The following is a 17,092-nucleotide window of genomic DNA, read 5'->3' on the forward strand; positions in this document are numbered from 1 at the left end:
TAAGTATCAGGAGCTCACCAATTGATGGGATGCCCTGGAAGTCAAGTGCAAGATCAAACTACGTTCTGGACTGAGGCAGGTTCAGATCCTGGTTCTGTCAATGGCTGAATACGTCACTTCCCCTTGGTCAGCCCTGACTCTTCCCTGAGAAAAAAAACTGAACAGTGATAGTAAGCATGTCAGGGACTCATCTGATGACTAAATGGGATGATAAAATAAAGCACTTATCATCGTTTCTAGAACAAATAAGAGCTCGACAATGATTATCAATTATAATAAACAGGTTCGATCAACACTGCATAAAAAGTGTCTATAGCTGCCACCACAGCGGTACACCTCAGGCTGCCTGCCCAGGAGCAAGGAAGCCACCTGTATGTCCGGGCTGAAGCCTCCATGGGACTGTGGCTTGGTGGACAGGGAAGGTGTCTCCTTCACCATGGGGTCCACACAGTGGTGCAGGCCACGGCTCCAGGGAGACAGCTCCCCAGCCAACACGGTGTCTGCCATGCAAAGAGGTCACGCAAACAGTAGACTAACCTCCCAACCACTGGCCCGAGCCAGTCCACACTGTCCAAACGCCAATTAGAAATTTACAAAATATTTTTATCCTAACATTTTGGCGCTGAGAAAACTGATGGCCAGTTTAGAATGAATGAAGCATAAGAAGCTTAAAGACAGATACAAAATTTAAACTTCAGAGTTGAGGAAAGAGCGGATCGTGGCAGGGGAATGTGATATAAATGCCATCCCTCCTCCAGTTTCGGCCTGAACAACAAGATACAACACCATGAAATCATTCCACAACTGAAACGGATAAAAGTTAATTAACTTGTCCCTCGATTACCTAACAGAGTAAGTGAACAGGTTGGCAAGGAAAGATAAACAAATTTTCCATACATGCACACTGGCTGTTAAAATTGGACATCTCACCTGCCCTTACGACTATTGCTCAACTTTAAAGAAAATTTAAAGTAATCATTTTCAGTTTAAGAACTAGAATGAAGAAGTGTGTCTTTCTGTGGAAGATCTGATATGAAGATAATTTGGCAAAGGACCCTGGGTTATCTAGGCTCAAAATACCACCTGACCGGAGGCTGGAACTCAGAATCCCCAAATGTGATTTCATTGTCTGTGAAGCCAAGATTTAAACCTATTTGACTACTTGAGGGTGAAGGGAAGTGTAGGCTTCATTCTGCTATTTGACAATTGTGTGACCACTAGCACAGTGTTTAATCACCTTCCTTGTGATTTGCTAATATTAATATGCACCTCCCAGCTCTGAGTGGTACAGGAAATGCTCTGCACACCACACTGAAAGTATACCCCACTGCAGGTGACAAATAACAAATGCCAGCTGTCACTGTTCTCAATGTCACTATGACTGGACCAAGCTCCTGAGCATCATGTGGTAACTCAAGCCTCCGCCTAGGTTAGGGGCTCAAAGAATGGGAGTTTTTCTTCCACTCTTATCCTTTCTAATGGAAATAATATATGTGAGATTTCCTTCTTCAGAGACAGCCAAGAGATTTTAATTTCTATGAGTCAGATCACACGATTTTCAGAGGAGGGACAGAAAAATCTATGCATATTTGTATTTCCTGAGTTGTCAGCTCTCCTGTGGCCCAGCAGTTCTTAGACAGTGAACCTGCTCTTCAATGAAGGTGACAGAGAGTCCAGCCAGATCAAAGGACTTTCCTGGAAAAACGACCTCCTTATGTTCGGGCATAGATAACAAGGTGCAAAGAAAAATCCAATGCTGGCTCAGCCCCTCAGGCTGCACTATAAGCCACAGCACCCTCTGGGCTTAGAGTGGAAAAACAGCACAACAACATCAGCATCGCTCTCTCTCATTCACCCTGCCCTGTGCACACGAACATCTTCCATCAGAAAGCACAGGTGCATTTTCATTTAACAAACTTCCACGTCGCCTGGAATACAGTGCGTGGCCTGCAAAAGCACTGAGACACAGCAATCATAGGAGGACCAGCACTGCAGACCACGTTCTTAAAAACTAAAATAATGCAGTCCTTTTCCAGGGAAATGCGAGCTTGCAAGAGTCACCAAGAAACCGCTCCCGGGGCTCCGTACACACAGAGGCTTCTACAAGGCAACGCCCAGGAGGAAAGGAAAGGCAGAACAGGGCCCCGGAAAATGCCTTCCCAACCTGGGACACTCACTCTGCATGCATACGCACCGTCTTCAAGCGCTTTCCACATGGAACATCTCCAAATAAAGTAGTTTCCATGTTTCCCATGGCTCCAGCCTTCACCTGAGACAGCAGATCCCAGACCTGTCCCCTGTCCCCCTGCCAGGCCGGAGAGAGACTGGGTAGCACTGGGAGCGAGAACCCACAGCCACAGGAAGGACAGGCTCCCCACAGCCCATGGCACAGGGCACTTCAGGCCAGAGAAAATGCTTTCAGAGTGATTGATGGGTGCCCAGGATTCATCCCACTGCGATGTAAGCGTCTAACCAAACTCAGCAGCACGATCACTGGAGGGGCAATGGCTGGAGGGACACAGGAGCACCTCCAGCATCCATGTGCCTACGACAAACCCAGGAACACAGATGGAGTTTCTTTCATTAATCCAAAAAGAAAAGGACATAATAAATGAGAGTCCTCTACGACACTCACCTTGTAGCTGAAGAAATGGTAACCAAGGCTCCCTGCGGAATTCCCTCCATCTTTCACCAGGATTGCTCCAGAACTCATGCTTAAAGCACAAGCAGGTTCTACTGGAGCAACTAGACCCTAACCTGGTTAGCTCAGGCCTCAAAACCTCGGCACTACTAACCAGTTGTCCTGGGTGATCCTTTGTCGTGGAAGCGTGCTGAGCAGCAGTGGCCCCAGCCTCGTCCACTAGGTGCCAGCAGCAACCCCAATGTGGGGCTGTGACAGTGACCTTGTCTCCAGACACTGGCCCATACTCTCGGGGTCACAAAACTGTCCTCTGCTAGAATCACTGATTTGACCATGGGAAGTATTTTGTTAGGAGCATGCTCCTCTTAAAAATAATCAAGTCATAAAAATGATGGGTAGCTCTGTTTAAATTGCCACCTACGAAAAACAATGAGCCCCAAATAGTAGTTGCTTAGTTCCATGGAGTTTACGCTAGGCTGCATCTCAGCTCTTTCTGGGGTGTCAGAATAACCCTGGGATAACCCCCGGGTCTGAGACGTGGTCCCGAAGAGAGAGTTAAATACTGGCCTGGCCCCACGCGGGGCCGGATAACATACAGGGGCAGCCCAGAGTGGGACCCCGTGCTCTGCTGGACTGTGATGCTTCCCAAGCAGACGAGGGGTGATGGCCAGGTCCCTGCTTGCAAACTACCCCAGATTCAGAAAGCATGCAACTCCGCTTTTTTGTTGACTCCCCAGTTCAAGAATCTTTTAAAATTGGGTAGCGATCTGGTTCACTTGGACTCTAGTAACTTGCAGATTTTCAAAGAGGTTACGCTTATCATTTTTCCTCAAGATAGTCATTGTTTTAAGCATATATGGCTGAGCATTCTAAGACATTCCTAAGGCCATAAATGAGTCTCAGGTTTTGACGGTTCCGTGCTATAAAAGCTTTCCCTGCACTTGCGACATAAACACGAATGGCTGACGCAGCCACTTCCTTTGGTCCTTATTACATTTTTACTCTGTTCTTTGTAAACAGATTGCACAATAAATGTGCCTTTAAATTTTCTTTTTTTAAAAAGCCCTCCCAACCTCAGGGAAATGTGGCTTTCCTGCACTCTGGCTGTGTGCGAGTAAATTCTGCTGTTTTCTCCCCGTTTCCAAGGAGAAAGGATGCAGAGAGATGCTGCAGATGCCTCCACATCCACACGCAGCCCCCACCCCAGGAGGCCCAGCACACCCCACTCCTGAGCCTAGAAGAGCTGTCCCCCAGAGGTGACGGAGACCCTAGGGGAAGGCACTGGACACGAAAATATGGAATACGTATCTTCTCTGGGTTGAGCCGATTTGTTCTAATAAGAAATCTGAGTCACACAACCTCTCATTTTGATTTTTTATCAGGAAGGTCATTCACTATTTACAATTACTCATGGGTCTCGGGCAGGTTATTAAATCTGGTGAAGGGAGCATGCACTGCCCTTCTTCCTGCCGAAGGGGACCTGAGGAAGGCTGAGTCCTCTAGACGGGATGTGAAAAGGACAGGCCGAGCCAGACTGTCGGCTTCGGAGCTCCCGTCATGAGAGAGAACCCAGAGCTATTTTAAACCCGCGTCTTCTTCCGCACGCTCCATTGGCGCTTACGGCTCTCCACACAGGGCTCTCCCTTTTAAGATCTTTTTGAAGGATCCTAAGTGGAGGGACCCATTCTTGCAAAGAGGAGGAGGTTTACCTCACTGTGGTGATGAGTCAGCGGGAGCTGTGGGCCATCACCCACCACGGCCTTTACCCGGTTCTTCCAAAGCGGAGACTCTGCAGCCGAGGTGCGGGGTCATCTCTGTAGTGAATCCCAGTGAAATCACCAACGGATTAGAACATCAAACTTGCTTAAGATGCTAGGTGGGAAAGGTTATTTTTAATATTATCTAAAATAAGATCTCAGGACACAAAAAGATATTTTTAAGGTTCTGAATTCAGGCCTCTCTCCAGCACATATCCGAGTCTATTTTAGTTCAAACATCAAGGACACACTGTTTTGAAAGATTATTCCATTCCAACATTAATAACTGCCCTCAATTTTAATATATATGTGGCAAGGTCTACAAGGCAGATAAAGCCATATACACCGTCTTCTCTTTCACTGGCGACTTAGCCTAAGGTCACACACTCTGTATGAGAAATACAGTCAACTTGGGATCATTTGCTTAATAGAAGGGAGCAGAGGATAAGAAAATCCAACAGAGCAAAAGATCCTGTGGCCCTCGCCACAGGGCTTTAGGATGAGCCTGGGCACTGACGAAGGTGCATGAAGTGCTCCTGAGGTGGAATCAAAGCCAAACCTCAGCTACTCAAGGATCCGCTCTCCTGACCGTCCCATCCTGTTTTGTTCTGAGACAGTGTCCCATGAGTCACCAGGTCCCCCAAGGTGGGCTCGAACTTGCTGTCTTCCTGCCTCAGCCTCCTAGAATTGCCGAGATGAGGGTGAGCACCTCCATCTCTTAAGTGTGTTCAATGCAGGACCCAAATGGGCTTTCACTGTCCTGCTTGGAGCCACCTGGCTGCCTTTGGGCTTCAAAGGGCTTCTCTGCTAGGGTGCCAGCAGCCAGTGGAGAGGGGTCAGTATGTTTCCACTGCAGTCAAGCCCATAACCAAAGCAGCTGCTGTTAATACCCAGAAGGTTAAATATGCTCAAAGCAGAAGAAAGAACGAGGGAGGTAGGGAGGTAGGGAGGTAGGGAGGTAGGCAGATGACAGATATCCATACACAGAGGCGCTCTCCAACAGTGCACTGCAGTGTGCTCGACACCATGGGACCAACTCTCCCTCTCCCTCTCCCTCTCCCTCAACCCCGAGCTGGGCAGGCCCTCCCCTCCTGGCTGAGTGTGTGTTTCTGCAAAGATGGAACGCAGGCCACGTGGGCCAGAAGAGCCTCGGCCATGTGTCAATACTGAGGTTCCCCAGCCATGCGCACCCCAGAATACAGAGCCAGCATCCGGAGATCAGAGCAGGAAAGAGTGTGACTTGTAACTCAAGGGACCCCAGGGGTGGTGGGGAAGGTGACAAAGGCACAATGGGAGACAGCTGGGGAACACTGAAAACCACAGCCCTTCCCCGGGTGCACCAGAGTTTCTCACCGAGGCTCAGGACCGGAAAAGCACAACACATCCTCCTCCCCTTTCTCTCCAGTTCCGATTCTCACTGGGTGGGAGGGAGTCCAGACAGGGGGACATTACCTAGAACCCAGCTCAAAGTTTCAACAGACCAGAGCCTCCTTCCTCACTCAATGGCCTCTTATGCGACCAGGGGTCAGAAGGGAATAGCGGCTCCACCCCTTCCTCTATAGTCCTGTTCTTCCTGTCCAACTTTGCTTCCATTGTCTCCGAAGCCTTCAGGATATTCTAAAGCTCCCAGACTCGGCCATGATGTGACCACAGTGGATGGGGGTATGGTTTGAATCTAGAATGTCCCGCCAAATCTCACGGGTTCAGGGGTGGGGCTGTTGGAAGGTGATTAGATCTCAGGGGTGTTCTTCTCATCAGTGGGCTGGTCCACCGATGAGTTCACACCTAAATGTGCTGCTGGGAGGTGCGCCCTGGCTGGAAGAGGTGTGTCCCAGGTTGTACCTCCATCCTCTGCAGGGTGTATCTCCATCACTCCCTCCTCCCTTTCTCTACCTCCTGGCTGTCACGAAGTGAGCAGCTCTCTCCACCACACCCCTCTGCCATGATGTCTCTGCCTTGGGGGTCAGCCAGCCATGAAGTGAATCTCCAGAGCCATGAGCCAAATTAAACCTCTCCTCCTGAATTGTGGGTGTTGGGTGTTTTATCCCACTGACAGGAAAATAATGCACAGGGCCTCTTGTGACTATGAATAACAAGGGCTCTGGCTGTGACGGGAAATCCTTCAAGATAAGTGAACCAACCAGTGGTCAAAGTGAAATATCTACACAAACACCAAGATTACGTCTAGGTCAACATTTTTTTCTATCTAAAATTTCTCTACGAACATACAATCCAAACTACTGTAAAACATTAGCCATGAAAGGGTTAAGAGCTTTTGGTTTTGGTGAGCCATTGGACATTCACATGCACACACTCGGAGCAATTAGCAACACAGCAACACTCCTCAGTCTCTGCTGTCGCCCCAAGTCCCAGAAACCCCTAGCTAGGGTTGCCAACTTAAATAAGTCATGAGAGGACGTCTCTGGCCCCTAGAGAGCATTTCATATTTCTTATGCACTTCCTTTTCCCCAGCCAGAGAAGCAGGCAAACGATTACCCTTTACAGGAAGTGCTGACCTCAAGAAGTGGCAGGGAGCACAGGGTCGGGGTGGTGCCCTCGCCTCGCTCCGTGGTGCTGAGTGGCCCCTCACAGGGTGCAGTCTGTCCCTGTCAGGTGCCTTCAGCTCGTCCCTGAAGTCTCACAAGTAATATCACAAAGCACTGTTATTTCTCCCTGGCAGCTATACATCACTTATTAAAAATGCTCCACAGCTGATATTAAGAAATAAACACTGTAATTAGGCAGAGTGGGATTTGGGGTTTTCAGTGTCCTGTGGGAACTCAAGAGCAAATCACAGCACAGCAGGGCTGCTACGGAGAGCAGAAATAAATCTCCAGTTTCTCTCATGAGAAAAGATGTTTACGCAAAATAAGAAGTTTCGACAATAGGTCAGTTCCTCCACAGAGAAAGAAGAATACATTTTAAATGCACACAAAATTCCAGTGTGGCTCTCGGCATCTTCATATTCGTCTGTCTCATGAAAAAATCATGGGAGTTTCCCCATCGCCTTGCGGTCCAGGCATGAGTGAAAAGCAGGAAACAGTCATGCCTGACTCAAGGTGAAGAGGGAACCAAAGAGTCTCAGCCACAATCCGCATTGCAAACAGCCTGCTCTTCTGTCTCTCCAGTGACCGGGCACCCTGATCCCAGCCCCAGCTGGGACTGGGCCAGTGTGAGGACCCCATGGAGATGCAGAAGCCACTTGGGGACCCAGAGGCCATCCCCGGGGGTGATATCAACATACTGTTATTTTGCAAAAGCAACAACAGTGAAATAATTCCAGTATCTAGAAAGGACTAGAAACTGACTTTCACTGTATTATTCACAGTGAGAACGAATCATTTATATTCCGTGTAGAACAGGCTTCAAGCAAGCTCTTTTCTATTTCTTTATCTTAATATTAATAGAATCGAGTCTCATATGAGTCAAAATCAGGAATAAAATAGTGCAGATGTTTTCCCACCAGTTCTTCAATATGCCCAAGCATAGCATGGGGAGAAGGGCTACAAAACGGTCTGTGTTATGGACGGTTTTTTCTTAAAATAAAAGGCAAAGGCTTTCCACAGCATCAGACTGTGGGCTAGTCCAGACATGATCTGGATCCCAATTTCCAACCTGTAAACCAGCAGAATATCCCTACACATTCGTAGATTCTACTATGAATAGAAAATAAGGGCCACTGGGAATAGCAAAACTAAACTGTGATTAGGAATACATGCAGTCCTAGGAAGGAGGATTCTTTCATTCCTTTCTTTAAAATGTCTTAAATTGTGTATATTTAAGGAATCTGGAGGACATTATAAGTGAAATAAACCAGGCACAGAGAGAAAAGTAAATACCCCTGATCTCACTAACATGGGCAATATGAAATCAAACACTATTTCTCCTCTAAGAGAAGGGATGCTCTTTCTCACTTGTCCAGTAGCATTTATGTCAATCAGGCAGTCAGGGGTAGTCTCACCAGGCCCATCGGGGCTGGACAACTAGAAGTGCGTGTAACACAGTTTAAATCTCCAGAATTTAATCACTGGTGAACTTGGAAGGGCAATTACAAGATCCTAAATTTAAGCCCCTTTTCAGCAATTGCTGTCCTCCAACCCCGCATGCTGACGTCTTCCTGCTACTATCCTGCTCCTGAATGCCCTCCGGGTACACAGGCTGAGCTCACAGTCTGTGGCAGGGCTGTAGCCCCCATGCGCTCCCCTCGCCCTGGCCTTCGGTCTGACCCCCATCTTCCCGAGTCTTACAGGGATCTGGAGGGCACCCGGGGCCTCTTCCCAGTGTATCCACCAGGCGGGACACCTGGTTCTCCCTCCTTGCTTCTGTTGTGGCCTGGAAGTGGGCACAGCCAGCACTGAGTGTTGCCTTTCAACTCTTTCTTTCGGTGTCTTTGCTGCTGCATTTAAAAACGGCTTTCCATAAATAGGACTGCTTGCTCACTCTTAAGTCTGCTCACTGTTTTCTGAGTAAAAACAACTTAGGCAGGGGCATGGGCCCGACGCATCAGTCGCTGTCAGTCCGCCTCTGCTTCTGGAATCCTCTTCTCACCCTCCCACCTGTCTTTCTGATCTGACTCCTCCCCGTCCGCTAAAACCCTAACATGCATTTACATAATCCAGGGGACTTTCGAAAAAGCAAGACTTAATCCAATCAGATGGGCTTTAGAACAAAATCACCAGTGTTTACCAATATACAACCACAGCAAAAAAATTGCCAAAAAAAGAAAATAAATATTGTAAGCTGTACGACATTTGATTTGATTCTATTTGAATAAAAACTGAAGTTTTAACAACGAATAAAACATATTCCTTCCGTGTTACTTTGATGAGGTACTACTTTTATATCCAGTTCTGCTGCAAAATAAGATAATGATGAAAACCCCACAAATCCACCGCATGGTAAGAAAACTGTAGCGTGGCCTTTAAAGATGATTAAGGCCTAAGAAACTGAGCTTTATTTTGATGTCCTGGGTGACTCTTTGATGAAGAAATGAATTCCCAGGAGCCACTGGGGAAACTTAAATGTCTGTTTGATGTTTCTGCTGGCCTTCAGAATGCCACAGTGTAATAAACACTGTGCAGGAATTTTCAATCACGTTACTCAAGAACAAAGGGTCCAGCACACTGATGAGATGATCATGGGAGACATCTGACCTGCCCCGCATCATGTGCAGCACCTGAAGCCATTCTGTCAGCCTGTGTGACCCAGATGAAATCCCCTTCCCTAGTCCAATGTGAATCCCTTTGGGAAAAGAGAAGAAAATGCCCTGAGAACCTTGGTAGAAAATAAATGCTTCTATAGACCAGAGTCAGCATGGCAGAACAGGGGGCAGTAGTAAGGGAAGGCACAAGGCGCGCGCGCGCACACACACACACACACACACGTCTCACAAACAGCTCAGCCATTACAATCAGAGATCCAGGCAAGAAAGGCAACCCGGCGAGAATAAAGAAGGCGGAAACAGGAGGGAAACTGGGAAGAGACAGAGGAGAGGAACAGCAGAGGGCAAGGGAGGATGGCAGGAAGGCTCTGTCTCCTGTCTCCTGTCTGTCTCCCTCCACCCACGCTCACAGCTCCGCTCTGTGCTGAGGATACAGCAGGGCATCGCCACAACCCTGTCTAGAGCAGCTGCGCCAGTCCACACGGAGCCCCAGGCTGCAGTGAGCCCCATCCAGGGAATGACCCAGGTCTGGGGCCAGGGACAATCCAGTTTCCTGGAGCAGGTCTCTGAGTCAGGGCCCTGAACCGGGTCCTGGGTTCTCAGCTGCCCCTGGGCGATGCCCTCCTGCCCCCCAGGTGGGTGTGGGGGATTCACCCCAGAACTGAGAACCTTCCACGCCCTGTGCCTTAGCTTAACCTGTGCCTTCAGCATTTTCAAACCTAGGAAGAAAAGGGCATCGATCTAGTTAGGGTGGAGGAGGAGTGCAGGAGGCGTCCGCTGAGGATTTCGGCACTGGGCTCCTCACACTGCCAAAAGCTAAGGCAAGGTCCCCAGACACAGGTGCTGCCCAATTCTCTGGGGGACGGGGAAGGCTCTGTCCCCCGCCGGGCTGCAGCCTCAGATCTGGAGGGACTGCAGAGGAGCGCGTCACCGCAGCCCCTGTCACCATCAGCAGGGGAGAAGCTGGCTCCTGGAATGACACTGGAAGGTCAGCCAATCAGGCGCGGAGCTGCCACCTGCAAGCACACACGCCACTGCCGCGCGGAGGAAGGAGGTGAGCAAACGCACCCCCTGCGGACCCCACGCCGCTGCACCTGCACCGACACCTCTTCCCCTTTCTATGCACCATCCAGGCTTGAAAATGCCCCTGTGCACACAGTGCCCCTCATTACACGGGAAACAAAGACTGCCGGACCCGTCCCGGCCTGCTGGCAGCCTGGGCCGGAGCTCCAGTGAGCTGTACCCTGGGACGCAGAGTCTGGGCTCGGGAACTGGGAGGAGCAGGGAGGCCTGGAACTGACATCCATCTGTGCACAGCCGTCCTCCCTCCCCCGCTCCACTGAGCCCGCCGGAGTCTGGTGAGGTCTGCTGCCCACTAGTGTCCGTGGCGGGGACACAATTGACATGCAGGTAGCAGCACCTCCTGTCTCTTCCAAGGCCCAGCGCACGCTTCAGCGTGGCTGCCAGGAGGACAGACAAGCCCTGCGATGCTCCCTGAGCCCCTGCCCGTGTGGGCAAGGCAGGCCAGGACAGCAAAGCCTGGGACACGCCTGCCCATCCTGAAAATGCCCCGAAGGCTCTGCCTAACGCCAAGTGTATTCCTTTTCACCACCTATTAATTATGCATGAGCCACATCCATAATCTCATCCATTCAGTTTAGCTAATTTTACGAAATCTAGATGTCACAGATTGTGTAAATGCGTGCTTCATGCTTCACGCGTCACGCGCTTGAGAAATACACCGTTTCAGACATGAATTCCCAGCCTCCTACACTGCCCATGGCTCTTCACAAAAGGAGAGCCCCATCCCTACATCAAGTCTCCATGCACATCCACCTGAGTTTCCTTCCAGCATGGCCAGTGCACCTTATTCACCTCACACACGTCAGAGATAAACTGCTTGGCCAGCGACAGGAGGGCCAGGCTTTAGGGGTTTAAATTGGTAATTTGGGAAGTCAAAATTATTTGCCCTGCCACTGTGCTGCTCTGCACCAATTCTGCCCCAGGCTTAGTGGTCCCCGAGGCAGCAGGGACCAAGGACACACCCAAGTGGGAAAGGAGAGAAAGGGTAGAGGCAGATTGGCTGGCATTTATTAAAGGTCCGCCTGGCATTTCGTTCTGCTACAGAGGGCATCTCGTGGGGGCAGGCAGCTTCAGTTAAAAGGCCTGGAAAGTGCAGATGAACCCCAAAATTCCAAGCTTGGAACTGCAGTCTGCTTCATCAGGATGGGGGAGAGATGCCCTTTTCTGCTTGCATAGGCTGATGGGAATCACATAAAAAATCACCTTCAAGGCCCTCGGGGCCACTGGCACTCGGAAAGGCCTGCTTCTGCAGTTAGATAAAGCACCAAGTACGTGGCCGGTAATTCCCTGTCCAGTGAACAGACAACACCCACAAAAGGCCCCACCTGGGCTTCCATGAGCTGCCCCCCATTGCTGCCACCCCCGCCTTCTGGGTCCCCCGAGAACAGGATGCAGTAACGCTCAAACCCCACAGCCCTAGAAAACACAATGCCCATCAAAACAGAGACATCCAGAGGTGGCACAAGCAGGCTCCGTGGAACCCGTCTGATTATGCCCCCTCGGCTGATCTTGAGCCACCTCGGCTTTGCTCAGGAACTGCAGATCAGCCTGTGCTTGCTGGGGTTAAAATCGAGAGGAACTGGAAGGGATGGGGTTCGTAGGATGTGCGTGCTGAGCAGACATGGAGGGACGTGTGCATGTGTGTGCACATACGTGTGCCCTATTCCTGCCACGACCCCAGAGCTCTCCCGTGAGTGTCTTCAGAGCACTGCAGGGCAAGTCGCTGCTCTGAAACATGGTCTCTGCACCTCACCAGGTGAGGTCATTTGTAAGCCTTTAACCCATGAAGGAGCTGGCCTCTCAGTTCTCACTTCTGTCCAAAATACTCTCTGTAGCCTTCCAGCAGCCAGGCTTTTATTAAGATATAAATATACATCCCACTCCATCAGCAATAAAAGTGCTGCTATCTACTGTTAAAATGCACACATACTGGGGGCTTATGCGATGAGCTTCCCAAAATATCAATGTGCATAATCTTTTGCAAATGAGAAACATGTGTTATCATACCAGGCGTTTTTGGTGTTTGAGGCCCAGCTATCACACATATTCGGATGTTTTCTAAAATTAAATTGGGCCAAAATATGACAGTTGTTGACCAAAAAATTTTTTTTCATTTTTTAAAACTCTTCTTCAGGTAGGTAAGAATCATTTGCTTTCAGATTTCTTAAATATAGTCTTGAAACAGGCAGTATTCAAAACTAGACTGATTTCATTTCAACATGATTGTATATCTTATGATCCTTTACACAGTATGTCTTGAATGCCATTCTTTAAAGACCTCTACAACTGCAAAATGAACGAGCCCAAATCTCTACAGTCAGGCTTTTAAAATTTTCTCACTGTTTGATCATAAGAAGAGAGAGCCACTTTTATATAAGGCAGCACCACAGCTCCCTGGTAGACAGGATCAGAACACATACCACAACAATGTAAAATATTCATTTGCATGTGCCTCTTATGTCTTATCTTGTGTAGTATACCTATATTCATTACAGTGACCATAATTAATTAGCAAGTGATAGCAAAGTCTTGAAGACAATGCTTGCAGGACACAATATATGTGCAATAGGTGATCTTTGCATATATTTCCATATTATAGATGCCTGCTTGAAGTTTCATACAATCCTATGACCACGTAGGATTCTAAGACTTTTTCAGATGTGAAATACTGTCTCAAAACAGTCACCCACATTTAGGAATCTATGTGCCAGAGACTGTCATTAATCCTTCCCTACATTTTGGTCACATTTAACTTGATCAGAAAAATAGATGCTAGCTGGCTGACCCCTCTCAGAATCCCTCTCACTCTGAAACACACATTCTCCGTAAGACAGGCACCTCTTTCATCCTACAACCCCGGCCCTTACAGGTCCAGAGCTGTCAACCTGGGTCAGCAAGGCTTGGTGGCCCTGGGACGTCTCAGAGCGTTTGTGCCTTTCCCATGACTTGCCATGTGCGGAGCAGCGAAAAGGGCTGCCTCCTCTCAAACAACCGCAGCCAGCTCCCTAAAGCACATGCACCCGCAAGGTAAATTCCCCCAGGAGGAGCAGGACAGGTGCGGTGCCTGCTGGGAACAAAGGTGTCTTGTCAGAACTCATAGCCATTTTTTCCTGCCAGGAATTCTCAAAATGAAAGTTTCAAACACTCTGCTTGAGGTTATATTCAAGAGCAAAGTAGCATTTTCATGTGAATTTTGGAGGTTCCTTCTTCATTCAGCTCTATCTGTTCTTCATCATCATTTTTTAATTGGACAACATTCATGCATTTCCTTTGACCTGCTGGGTGCTGATTCTTAAGTCCTGCCTAGGTAGGCAGAGAAAATGCTGGGGGGCCCTCCCTGTGGCCCTTCAGGAAAATCTTAGAGCCTCCCTTTTCCTTCTGGTGCTTTCTTACAAGGGCCCGATCTCCCTCCCTCCCTCCCTCTCTCTCTCTCTCCCTCTTTCTCTCCCCCCACACCCCCCCCCACCTCCCGCTCCTTAGTGGTTTAATTTTAACTGGCAGCAGCAGGTTATACATTATATACAGATGTGTGTTCCAAAATTCGAGATGGGAATTGAAGCCTTGTACTGCCTCCCAGGCCATGTCAGAGGACGCCAGTCCCCTCCCGCTCCCGCTCGCGGGAAGCCATTCATACACGCAGGATCGTATTCAGGCGGTGACAAGCCAGCCACGGTACGGTCACACTTACTGAGTGGCTGGGACCCGTCATGAGCAATTGCCTTCTACGTGCCCGGGAAGAAAGCCTCCCCAGATGGACGGGCGTGAGGCAAGACACTGTGTTAACAATATTCACAGGTCTCATTCTTAGGGCCACACAGGTGTTTCTTTAAAATTTATCCACCTCTCAGATGATGTAATGTTTACCAATGCATATTTTTGCATAAACTGCTGGGAGGAATAAGATGTAGTACGAGGGTGGGGGAGGCGCTTGGGCCGAGCTTTCTGAAGCCTGCACTGCTGCTGGGTGCATCTGGCAGGACCGAGGCGCAGGCTTGGGGCTGGGAGGGCTCTGCCTCTGGGGAGACCCCTTCAGCGTCCCCTCGGGCGCCGCACCGGGAACTGAGCCCCTCTCGGCGCGGTCTTCTCGGCGCGGTCTTCCCGGCGCGGCCTCGCCTCCCTCCGCCTGCAAACCTGGCTTGTTCTGCGCGAGCCGGCTCTGGGCCCGAGTTCGCGGCCAGAGCCCGCACTGGCTAGGTCAGCTCCTCGCAGCGACTGCGGAGCAGTTCCTCCCAGTCCGGCACATTTGTTCTCTCGTAAACAGACAAACACGGGGGTGTGGACGCCGACGCCAGGGAGAGGGAGACTCACCACTCGCGAAGCTCTGGAACAAGGAGAGGGCCAGTATCCACATGCCCCTGCCGCGGCTCGGCCTCCCGCGCGCCGGCGAGCGAGCCTCGCGCCGGCCTCGCCCCCCGCGCTCCGCCCGGCCCGGCGCCGCTCGCCGCTCGCCCCGCGCCTGCCGCCCGCTGCCTCTGCCGGGGTCGCGCCGCCGCCTCCGCCGGGGCCCCGCCGCCCGGGCACGCGGCGCGCTCGGCTCCGGCCGGGGCTGGGGCTCGGGGCTCGCGCTGCACTCTCCGCGCGCCGGCTGCGCCCGCGTGCCCCCGCGGGCGTCCGTGCCGCGCCCAGGTGCGCCGAGCGCTCAGCGGGCCGCGGGCGGCTGGGCGGGTGCGCGGGGCCGCAGGCGCGGGCGTGGGCTCATCGCGGGCGGGCGGCGGCCTCGGGTGCGCCCGCCTCAGCCTCCGCAGCCAGGCAGCAGGCGGGCGGGCGGGCTCATCTTCCCTCTGCTCTCCCGCGGCCGGTCACATGGATCCCGCGAGCCGCTGCCCAGGCCGGCCGCGGACGCACGGACGCACGGACGGACGGGCGGACGCGGCACGGCCCCTCCCGCCCGCCGCGGGCTCTGCAGTCTGAGAGCCGCAGCGAGCGGCGCAGCCCGTCTGGAGGCTGGACGCACCGAGCGAGCGCAGCCCCGCGCGCTCACGCACCGTCAGCGCCGTGCGTTTCGGGCGCTGCGGTCGCCCCGCGCGAGGCCCCCTGGCTTTCAGCCGTTTCCCGGCCGGGGGTGACCACGCGGAGGGTGCTGGCGGAGCCGGGGGCCCTGCAATAAATGCTCGCGGTTCTGCTAGCGTGGGCAGCTATCCGGTTCCAGAGGCACAGACTCCGAGAATAAATAAAGTCCAGTTCATTTGCCTGGTGGGAACGCTGCTCCCAGTCCCCGCGGCTACTGCAAAGGATGCCTGTGACTGCGGGGGCTGATTTTTAATTCCCTGAGATACATGGTAGGAGACAAACACAAGCAGCTCTAACGTTGCCCTCTGAATGGTGCATATTTAAAAACTGATTAAGATTGCTGAGCGTGTGTGTAATCCCAAACCTGGAACCGACCCCTGCCACATGTTTGGGCGAAGCCAGGACAGCTCGTTGCTGATGTTCTCTGTGAGGTTCTTGAAGTCATAATAATATTCAAATAAGGTTCGTGGCTTTGCGGAAATCATGACTTGCAGGGCTGGAAAGCACCCCGATTTCAGATCAAGACAGGATGCTCAGAGGGGCGTGCTGAGTACAAGGAGGCATTTGGGGGCAGGGACGGGCGGTCTCCTGGGAGGTGAGTGGACCGGTGCGCTGGGGTCTGCGGCCGGGCTGCACGGCCCTCCGCCTCAGACACCCTCACAGACCTCGCAAAATAACAGGAAAAGCAAGTGGCGAGGCAGGAACAAAATGGTGCTTTACCAGGGCCCGGCACAAGATGGCCAGGCCCCGAGTAGAGGAGGGTCAGCTGAGCCGAGCGCGCTGGCTGCCGGCCTCTGCAGCTGCAGGTGGTCACGTGGCGCTGCCCACTCAGGCTGGCCTCGCGCTGTGCCGCTCTGGAACCCAGTGTACCCTGGCTTTGCCTGCACCGGGGTTCCCCTCCTGGGTCCTTCCCCAGTGCAGTCCAGGAAGGCAGGCAATGGGCCTGCTTTCTGTTCCTGCCCTGAGTCGGAACCCCCATTCGCATTGTACGAGCTTTTCACTGCACACCTGCAGTCTGAGTAGTTAGGGGTCTGACACATGCCAGGGTGGGCCAGGGCTCTCGAGTGTTACACGAGCCTCCTGCAGAATGCAAATGATCAGAGCTCCTACTCTGAAGCTGTAAAGCTCTGGTGCCACATGCCCATGCCCAGCGCGTGGCATTGTGGCCAGGAACGGCTAGGGTCTCACTGAGTTTGGGTGTGGGGCCGGCTTCCACATTTGGGGGAGCCCAGTGTAACATGAAAACAGAGGGTTCCTGTTTCAAAAAAAGAAATAAAGCTTCATTCAAGTCCAAATGTGGAAAACTCTGTCGTTTTGGTGAATCATGTGTCTTTTACCTGCTGCTTTGTGCCTCCTCCCACCGGGCACTGGAATGGTCTGGGGAGATGAGCCCTCCATGATGCCAGGGCTCCTCTGGAGAGTCAAGGCAGCACCAGCGGC

The 17,092-nt window shown here is 51.6% G+C and overlaps 1 protein-coding gene across 2 annotated transcripts in view; it reads right to left on the bottom strand.

Annotated features, from left to right (window-relative positions):
- The window catches only part of Dscam (DS cell adhesion molecule), a 589,901-nt gene extending 574,861 nt beyond the window's left edge, over positions 1 to 15,040 (bottom strand). For both annotated transcript variants that reach the window (XM_087211193.1, XM_004842472.3), the window contains exon 1: positions 14,951 to 15,040. In XM_087211193.1, coding sequence (XP_087067319.1) covers positions 14,951 to 14,993 — 43 coding nt within the window. In that variant the 5' untranslated portion in view covers positions 14,994 to 15,040. The remainder of the gene's footprint in view (positions 1 to 14,950) is intronic.
- Positions 15,041 to 17,092: the final 2,052 nt, after the last annotated feature.

Source organism: Heterocephalus glaber, unplaced genomic scaffold, assembly GCF_053883595.1.
Source record: "Heterocephalus glaber isolate CG9 unplaced genomic scaffold, H.glaber_assembly_v1.0 deba00000122, whole genome shotgun sequence".
Taxonomy (NCBI): Eukaryota; Metazoa; Chordata; class Mammalia; order Rodentia; family Bathyergidae; genus Heterocephalus; species Heterocephalus glaber.